This window comes from Ascaphus truei, chromosome 7 (assembly GCF_040206685.1).
Source record: "Ascaphus truei isolate aAscTru1 chromosome 7, aAscTru1.hap1, whole genome shotgun sequence".
Taxonomy (NCBI): domain Eukaryota; kingdom Metazoa; phylum Chordata; class Amphibia; order Anura; family Ascaphidae; genus Ascaphus; species Ascaphus truei.
The window spans coordinates 75,312,005-75,322,133 of record NC_134489.1 but is presented as its reverse complement, the minus strand read 5'-3'; the positions used below and the strand labels follow the sequence as shown (position 1 = coordinate 75,322,133).

The following is a 10,129-nucleotide window of genomic DNA, read 5'->3' as shown; positions in this document are numbered from 1 at the left end:
CCATTATTACCTCATTTTGTACTGGACAGTGTCCAAATACAGGACAGTCCGATTCAATACTGGACACCTGGCAACCCTGAATTAATGAACCTACTATTTCATAACAAAAAAAAGGAATGCAACAAAACATTGATGCTTTATTTCCATAAAATACATCAATATGAGAAAAATAATGAATTTAAATCATATCTAATACATTATATAATCCCATGGGTCTTAATAAAACACTTTCAAAATGTTCTGTACATTTTCCACCATTCAGAATTGCACCACCACTTGTAAAAAGAGTAACCGATCTTGTTCATGTGCCACAATGTCTCTGTACAGATGTACAATATGTACAGTAACAATAAGTGCAAAGCCATGTAAAGCAAAACCTATGAAAACAATGCATGCCCTCTTTAGGGAAACAAGAATACATTCTATGCGCTGATTTGAAGCCTGACATCTCTTCTGTGCAAACAAGTGATTCGTCTCAACAAATTAATATATTATATAGAAATAACTTTATAATTGGACAAGCAGCTCCGATAAACCCACATGCAATTGACCAGATAGATACTGTACCGTTGCTTCTTTAAATACTGTTCGTATCGCACCCTTTGACAAGGCTAAAACGTCTCAACATTGTACAGACGCTGCAGATGTGGGCTAAGGTGCAGCCACGCCAGGAGACCTAAACTTGGGAAGGTAAAGGCCAAATTTGTTCTCTATGCCAGCAAACGTTGCTGTGGCCAGTCTGTAACCACCGATGTGGTCTGGGTTTGCAGGCGGAAGATCAGAGATTCTGGTCTTTGGAGCAGGTTCAGCACCAGCAGGTTTGCTGTCAAGAGAAACAGAAAATGTTTTACCGAAGAACGCGAATGTGCTATCTGATTGCAGCACAAGGTTGTGACAACAACCAATCGGGGAGCTCCATACTGTAAAGCTCTTTATTTTACCCCCAAAATGCTCCATTTTGCTAAGCTCAGTGGCCTTATTATCTGGCTCCAACAATGCCACGTGTATGGAACGTTCAGACACTGGACACTATGATTGGCTTAGACAGTTGTCATGGATACAGTGGACGTGCTGTCACTCTACTCAACAGCTGTTTAGAATGTTCCATTCATCCACAGTTCACGGGGGAGTTCAACTTGAATTCCAATTTTAAACCTGCACGTTTAAGACCCATATTTACATTAGGTTAACAGAGTTACTGTGATCGTTTGAAATAAGAGGCTGCCATGCTTTCAAGATGCCCGTTATTTATTTTGCGCACAACTTTGGCCCCACTGTGACCAAAGTGAATTTTGCTGTATTTTTTACTTGTCAATTTTTAAATATCATCATTTATATCTTTAATAGAATATTCTGTACATATTGGATTACTCATTAACAGTGGTCAGAGTGGCTTAAAAAAAAATAGAACGTACCTGACATTTTAAATATTTCTACAGTAGGATAGACTATTCAAACTAAAAGTGTGTCAGTAAAAAGATAAGAATTGGTACTCTGAGGTTGTAAATAAAAGTAGTGGTCTTCCCGACCACCGAGTACCATCCTACTTTGACCACTGCTTATTAATCCCGTGGCTGCCCGAGGGGTCAGCAACGCATTGCTCTGCAATGAGACTTCTTTTTCTTAGAGAAGATTTAAATCCTATTCATTTGAATGGAGCTCAAGTGTTCACTGGCAAGAAGACAGACTGACAGCATCTTAAGTAGCGGCCTGCGTTTCAGCCTGAGATCTGCTCTGTTTGTTTCTCTTCATTTGCAGCAAAGTTATATGTTGTCAGTTTTTTAATTGTCTGCAGAATGGTCTTAGTTTAGACTTTGTGCGACCGGCCTCTCGTGACAGATACTCCCCCGTCAGTCTCATGTCTGCATTGCGATCATTCAGGCACTAAAAAAAGAGTATTTATTCTATATTATGCGTAGACGACAGTAACTTTTCAGACATCCGACTAGAATTTGCCAAATCCTACAATTGTCTTTTTAAAGTTGTGGACTGAAATTCTAGGGAGCGTAGACCCTTCCCTCAATCAGGCCAAATAATCTACCAGCTCCACTCCTCACTCCTCCCTGCAGCCTTCTCTATCCTCCACTTCATCTTCAACAACCTCTAATCCTAGGATTGGCCCTCTTTTCAGGCTTAGTTTGTACAAACCCCCAGGCCAAAGTCCACCCCCATCCCAAATCGCACCATTCCTCCATCTGCTGTAGCTCATACAATTTATTTATATATATATATATATATATATATATATATATATATATATATATACATACAATAATTACAATATTTACTCGCCCGGGGGTTAAATCCACTCGCCCGGGGCGAGCAAATGTATAGGTTTGTCGAACACTGTGTGTGTGTGTGTGTGTGTGTGTGTGTGTGTGTGTGTGTGTGTGTGTGTGTGTGTGTATATATATATGTCATTTCCCAGAATCCCTTGCAGTGGAAGCGCTGTATGCTGGGTGACAATGGGGAAAGACAGGGTTGCAGACCTGTCTAAGACATGCAAATGAACATACAGTAATATTTACAGTTGCTTTATGCTTTACTGTGGAGGGTTTTTGTCACTTTTTTTTACCCACCATAACCTTAATAGTAGTGGTGATTACCTAGCCTAGTCTCAAACCTGCTTTGCCATTAAGACCAACCTCACACTGATGATACCCATCAAGGTTGAAACATGTCTGTGAGTGGGTTTAATGGCTTTGCATCTCATCCCAGCCTCTGTTTAAAAGCTGTGTTTAAAATAGCATGCATTGGCTTGAGGATTGGCTTGTGTAATACGAGCTTGAGACAAAAGGTGGCACTGAGTGCTCATTTGCATGTCATTTCCCAGAATCCCTTGCTGCAGTGGAAGCGCTGTATGCTGGGTGACAATGGGGAAAGACAGGGTTGCAGACCTGTCTAAGACATGCAAATGAACATACAGTAATATTTACAGTTGATATATATATATATATCTATATATATATATAGTAACATTGTAACACCGCCAGAAGAAGAGATCAGTGTATCTCGAAAGCTCACACAAATAAAAGCAATTCGTTAGCCACAGAACGGTATCGTCTATTCATTTTTGATTATTAAGCTCAGCTAACACGGCACACACACACACACACACACACACACACACACACACCACCACCACCACCACCACCCCCCCCCCCCCCCCCCATGCTGTAAAAAGAAAGGCTTCTGTTTTTCATGCTCTGACTACAGTATGTGAAACTGCAGTTAATACGGGAGAAACTTTCAAACTTACACTCCTCCGAAATCAACATAGAGCCATCTCTGCAAGAGTTCATAGGTAACCAGGGTGACACCAAACTGAGGCGAAGATCTGAACACCCGAGCTGTTGAACGCATCAGACAAATTTGTTACTGAATGTATCATCATTCCCACGGGAGGGGACAGAAGTGAAGAAGATAACCCCCATTGCTGTGGCCAGGCTACATTCTTAAATATACAGTACCGATTCCAATTACTAGCATACATTTTTTTTTATACTGATCGCATATTTTATTGTGAAGTGCCTAACTAATGTTTTTAATGAGAAAAACAACACATTCAGGAGTGTATCCACGTGTCACACACTGGCAGGATCCCAGGTGAGCAAATACATTTGTATTTGTGTATACAAATAAGCACATTAGATGTGTGAGGCTGGTAAGTCTGTGGCTCCTCTCTATGAAACCTCCCAATGTAGGTTACATTAAAAGGAAATCCCTTGGGAAGATGTCTAAGTGCTTTCAATGTTTTTCAAATGCATGTTACGATATAGTCAGAGCAAAAAAGGGTTAGGGTTACTAACTAAACATTTACTAAGGTGAAGCCGAGATACTCAGAACTTTCTTTATTAATAACTACTGTAGGAATGATCGGTGAGGAACTGCAGACTTTTTAACATATCGCATGAAAAAAGAGGTAATTTTCAGTTCCTCTGCCCATCCTGGAAGAACATCTCCCTTAATGTAGTACTGTATACTGCTTACTTTACACAATTAATAGTCAAACATTGTAAAGTTGTATATGCTTATACGCACATATTCAATAGGAGTAATGTTTTCCTCTGATCAGATAAACATTTGTAAACAGTGTGTCATCAATTCACCAGATTAGCGATTAGTCAATTGTTTCAAACAATGTTTGCATGAAATAAGTAAATGAGCTCTTCTTCGCTTTCATATAAGGCAGTAATAGGTAGTACAGCTGAAGGGAACGGAATATTAGTGATGCAAAAGAATGATTTGGTCTATTAATACAAGCCAGTAGTGAGGAGCTAGTTCTTACCCCCAGCTCCCTTCCACAGTGCCTTCGATCCTTCCTCTTTGAGGATCTTTCTAAAGCAGTCGATAACTCCACTGTATGTTGTCTGACCAGCTCGAGCCGCCACTTGCAGTCTTGTCTTGATGACATCGGCAGGGGTTACTAAGGAAGCTGCAGGCACCCCTTTAAACAGAAAAGAACGATGAATTCACACCCAGCCCTAGATGTACTAAACTTTGATATGGATATTCCCATGTGTTAATGGTGAAAAATATATATTTTTACAGCTGCAATTACTAAAAGTTTAACTCTTAAATAACAGTGATAACGCTCATTTCATCGCAGTGATCAGCGTGGGCTGCATTTCCGTCAGGAACGCTAATTAGCTTGCAAATGAGTATGCATAATCTAATTGGATATGCAAGAGCGTTCCATTTTACGACAGTACCGCAAATATATGCTGCTCGCTAAACTCCGGTACTTGGCGATATTGGGTTACCGCCAAAAATTATCGCCAATTTTTAATCACCTACCCCAGGCTGGCGTAGGCCGATCTTGCCTATGTATATAATGGCCACTGTAGACATAGGCAACATAAGACTAGCCAACCTAGAATAGATGCTAAAAAAATACATCATATTAGCGGAATTCCACTGCATTGCAGAGGGACGTCACTGAAGCAGACAGACAACAGGCTGTACTATAGGTGCCGCCAGCACAGAGGCACACCGATTAACGGGGGATAAAAGATTTCTCCGTAACCGGAGAAACACCAGGACTCTGATCACACGAGCTACACTTTAAGACGCTCATTATTGAGTGCACTATCTTCATCAATTTTATATTTACTCTTTCATTGTTATAAAAATGTGTTATATTTTAAGGTGTTTTGTCTGTAGCGCTTCTCTTTACACTTATGGGGGATGTAAAACTATATATATAAATATACACACACACACACACACACACACACAGAACAATAGGGGACGTAGCGCACAGCCGAGCAGCAGAAGGTGGGGTGTACTACTTAGATGCAAAAGTAATAATAAAGAAAATATAGGTACTCCAATATTGCTCAATAACTTTACTGTATTTGACGTTTCCGCTGCCTTTATTAAGAATATATACTGTATATATGAAAAGTCGTATGATCCAGTGCACTATATAAAGAGACATTTTCCACCAACACGCTTCACATTTGTCCGGTAGATCTACTTTTTATTCGCCATATTACGTGCTTGTTAGGTTTTCAAAACACCCCATGCAGGAAATACATTACGGTTAATTGATCTGTAAATTGATTGATATGCTTGTGTCACACTCAAAGGAGCCGTGAATGGCTTATCTTTGGTACATCCGCAATGACAGATTAGTGGTGAAGGACAGAGCTATAATGTGTGATGGTCTTTTGTTAGCTGCCCATGATTATGGGGCTAAATCATTTCTTTTACTAAGTGTGGATTGTACTTGCTTGCAGGATTTCTGTTACTAAACTGAAATGAAGAAAAACGCAGTTTCCATCGCTAAACGGCAGATGAATAGGTTGCTTTGCAGTCAGAAGTTACAATGCCACTTCTATTACTGGTCAGCAGGAAGCAAAGCCGCTGCATCCTGCCAAGAGCTGAAAGCTTCGCCTTGGGCATGAGGTGGCTTTTGCCCTGCTGTGCCTTGGAGTCAGGATGTCCCAATGTTAGAGCACAATGTGTTTTATATAAGCACAAACACTAATGACTGCACCAATTGGTCCTCAAATGTACCCTCTTTGCTAGGCACTGATAGTACTAAATATACTTACATTTAATTCACCCATATGTCTCCCAACCCACCAGTTATACAGACTGCGCAACACATGCCCGCTCATTTCTGTGAGATGTGCGAGGACAATTAGGGACATCTCTTAATTTTGCAATGACTTGTATTAAAGTGACGCCACTTTCAAGAGGAATCAGCAAACTGTTACATTTTCCACTACGAGTCTGGGGATCTAGCTAATAAATAAACTAATGCTAACCCAGTGTTACTCCTTCAACTGTCTATGGCTAAAGTTTTATGCCCGTTAGTTCTAATGGTATGCATAAGAGGTGTTCCCCCTACCATATCCGCTAAAGGCCAATCAGGATAACGCAGGGAATTAACATTAGGTTAAGGCGGTGCTTTTTCCAGTAAGACCCTGAAATGTGCGTCCACACGTCCTATTGTACTAGAGTGCCAAATTATTCCCCAACACACCTTTATACAATACATGGAGAGATACCAGTGCACAAAAAGGAACACACCTGAGAAAAATGCTAATTATATTCAAATTATTTACATTAACATATTTCCCAGGTATCTCAGGTGTGTTCCTTTTTGTGCACTGGTGTCTCTCCACATGTTGTATAAAGGTGTATCTGGGTAGGTATATGTCATTTGAGACCTCTAATAAAATAGGTCTTGGTCTCTATGCAAACTAGTGTGAATTTAATCTGCTGTTAGTTAAACAATGGCCATTGTTTTTGCATATAAATACATTTGTGGATGGGCATTAAACGCAGGGAAAATAAAACCTCACATTATTTGTCCTGATTTAACGGACCTTAGAGTATCTGGCTCATAATATTTATTATATTTGAATACAAATATACAAAAAAAAGGGATATAGATCAAAACTGAATTTGCAACATACGAAACACACAGCACAATCAAAAACCAAGAAGGACCTAATAGATTATATAATGATATATAATTTAAAAAAAAAGAGAGATGGAACCGTGACCATCCAGTGTCCTACCCACAAAACATGGGATCCTCCATAATTATTCTCTCATCTCCTGAAATTATCCCTAAGGGAGTCAAACCTGTGCACATTGTAAACCTTTATCTTGCAGTTCTGCTGCCTTTTTATCTAATTCCATACATCTCCAATCTCTTCCAAGCAGCAGTAAATAAACGTGTAGTCAATATTTTTTATTTTTTTAGTGAGTAAACATCCTTAATTAAGAAAAGGGTCCAAGGGCTCAACCGGAGTTTCAAGCCAGTGGTACCTCTTATGCGAGATTGACTATCCAACCAAAATATCAAAATAACTGACCTTTTCCACCAATTATGGGTCATACTTCCCTCTAGACCAAGGGTGGACAATTCTAGTCCTGAAGGGCCGCCAACAGGTCAGGTTTTAAGACTATCCCTGCTTCAGCACAGTTGGCTCAGTCTTTGACTGAGCCACTGATTGAACCACCTGTGCTGAAGCAGGGATAGCCTTAAAAATGACCTGTTGGTGGCCCTTGAGGACTGGAGTTGGCCAACCGAGTTCTAATTTCTCTAACATAATTCTGACCCAGTGCCATGGATTGCCCCAATTTTTTTACAGGGGTTAGGTACCATCTGTATGAATTCGTTTAACTATTCTCCTTAATAATACTGTACCTGAAATTGATGCCTGGGAAACTGCATCCCAAATCCCATAGGGGGATTATGCATTAAGCAGTGATAGTGCCGATCGGGGCACTATCGCACAGAAACTCCCATATTGGCTTCAATAAACCGCCCCTGTCTCAACATAGTGTGCCAACTATCTACAATGAACCCACTCAGATGTCAAAACTAAAAAACTTCTTAAAAGGAAGTAAATTACCTTAATTTGCCTGATTTGAAAAAACTCACCTAATTTAGACACCCCCGTCTCATACCAGAATTTAACATAATTGAAACCAGAAACGGAGCAACTTGTGAAAATAGTGGTAACACAGGTTACAGGAATGGGATTAGATGCCCGAGATCGGGTTGAGTAATCTGGTTCCAAACATCAAGGGAAAGTTTAAGGATTGGATTATCATAAAGTCTGTGTGTTCGATCTTTCTTACAAAGCCTCAAAAAGCTTGCTAAAGATGCTCATCATTCTCCATGATTTTTATCCACACCTCTTGGCCCCCAGCAAACTTTTCGCTAATTGGCGATAGCGAGTGCATATTATAGTTATGGTTAAGATAGACCAAATTATAATGTTACTGTCTTTGGAGTGGGAGAACTTGCTTCAAACATATTTGCTGGGTCCTTGTAAACTTTGGCAAGTCACTTCAAACCAAACGTTAGACTCATCTATCTAAATGCAATACGCTTGTACATCATCCTTTTGTACAGTGTATTATTAATGGCTTCTTTATCGCACTGACGCAGTGGTACGGTGACGGGTTTACATGGAAAGAATGCGAGCATTTACAATCTAAACAGGGTAGTAGGAGACAAAGAGAATTACATGTGTGCATACAGTATAACAGTGACAGTGCAAATAAATTCAGAGAGGGTGTTTCCTGTAGATTAAGAATGAAAGAAGAGAGAGAGAGGAAATACAACAAGTATCTTAGAACTTGAAGAGAGTATGCATTTTGCATCAGTGATACTGGACGGCTTGCTTGAGGAGGTGGGATTTTACGACATTATATTATTTGTACAGTGTTGTGTATATTATTAGCACAACTTAAAAATCTATTTTTTTTTATTATTACGTATTAACATTAAAATGTATTATAAAATGTGCAACAGTAAATGGTGTTCCATGCAAGGTACCTTTAAAAACTGATAACTCATGGGTATCTCCGACAGCTGATACATCTCAGATGCACTGACCTTGGCCCATTGCAGACGCACTTACTAGAACACCCTCCTACTGCCTATTAAATTCTCCCTAATTACCACATAGATTGTAAGCTCTTCAGGGCAGGGACTCCTTTTCCTAATGTTACTTTTATGTCTGAAGCGCTTATTCCCATTGTGTTGTAATATTGTCACGTGTATTACTGCTGTGAAACGCTATGTACCTGGATGGCGCTATATAAATAAAAATATACATACATCATAATAATAACTTTATTTAATCTAGCGCTTTTCTCCCAGTGGGACTCTAAGCACTTTTACTCAATTACAGTATATTGCACAGTACTCAGCACATAGGAAATTGTACAAAGTCCCTGCTCAGATGAGCTTGCAATCTATATCTATATCTTGGTGACTGTGGCACAGGGAGACAAGGTGACTTCCCCAAGGTCACAAGAAGCTGACAATGCAAATTGAACCAGGTTCCACTGATATCAAACTCAGTGTCATTGTTTACAGTCAGTGTCTTTACTCACTGAGTCATTCTTATGTTCTGTAGCATGTTGTAGGGTTCAGCCTCACTATTCTAGTTACAGATAATCATTGATCCTGAGCAGAAGCTTTATAGTTCTTAACTGTTTCTTCCACTGATCTCAAGTTCTCAGAACAAGCTGTTGACATAAGCCTTACTCAGATGGACAGATATATTATGGCTCCAAGTTGCAGAATGCCATTAAGCTGTTTACATCAGTTATGCTAATGTAATTAGCTCTCATTAAAACTACGACATCACCCACCGAGAGAATATATTTACAACTCCTTGGTGGTGACTGATACTGCTTTTGTGTAAACGGGCTGATGAGAACAATTTTCATGTTCTCTATTAACAACAACAAAAAGTAATCTTGCCACAAAATGCTATAAATATAACCTTACCTGCAATAGCACCAGCTGTCAGGAGCTGAAACGCCCCCACATGACCATGCTCATCAGCAAAGAGTCCCTTGCAGTGCGCATAAGCTGGAAAGTAGATGGCAGAGAAAGGGACGTCTCTCAGGAAACAGGCTTTGGCACCCTACAATAATAACACATTGTATCAATACAGAGACTTGCAGGGAGATAGGACAATGCTATTTTGGATCAAAATTGACACAAAGAAATTCAGTTTCATCTTTAATTCAAAAACGTGTGCAAGTCCCCTCAGGGCTGACATCACTTTACTAAATGTGAAAATCCCCAAGCAGGGCTCCATAGTACAGCTAAACCCCGTTATAACGCGGGTCTCGGGGTCCA

General features: G+C 39.8%; 1 protein-coding gene across 1 annotated transcript in view; it reads right to left on the bottom strand.

Annotated features, from left to right (window-relative positions):
• Window positions 1-124: 124 nt before the first annotated feature.
• Window positions 125-10,129, bottom strand: part of SLC25A12 (solute carrier family 25 member 12) — a 113,378-nt gene continuing 103,373 nt past the window's right edge. The window contains exons 15-18 of the mRNA XM_075609078.1: window positions 9,773-9,911; window positions 4,289-4,447; window positions 3,260-3,350; window positions 125-823 (exon numbers count right to left, since the gene is read on the bottom strand). Of these exons, the coding sequence (XP_075465193.1) occupies window positions 652-823; window positions 3,260-3,350; window positions 4,289-4,447; window positions 9,773-9,911 (561 nt within the window). The 3' untranslated portion in view covers window positions 125-651. The remainder of the gene's footprint in view (window positions 824-3,259; window positions 3,351-4,288; window positions 4,448-9,772; window positions 9,912-10,129) is intronic.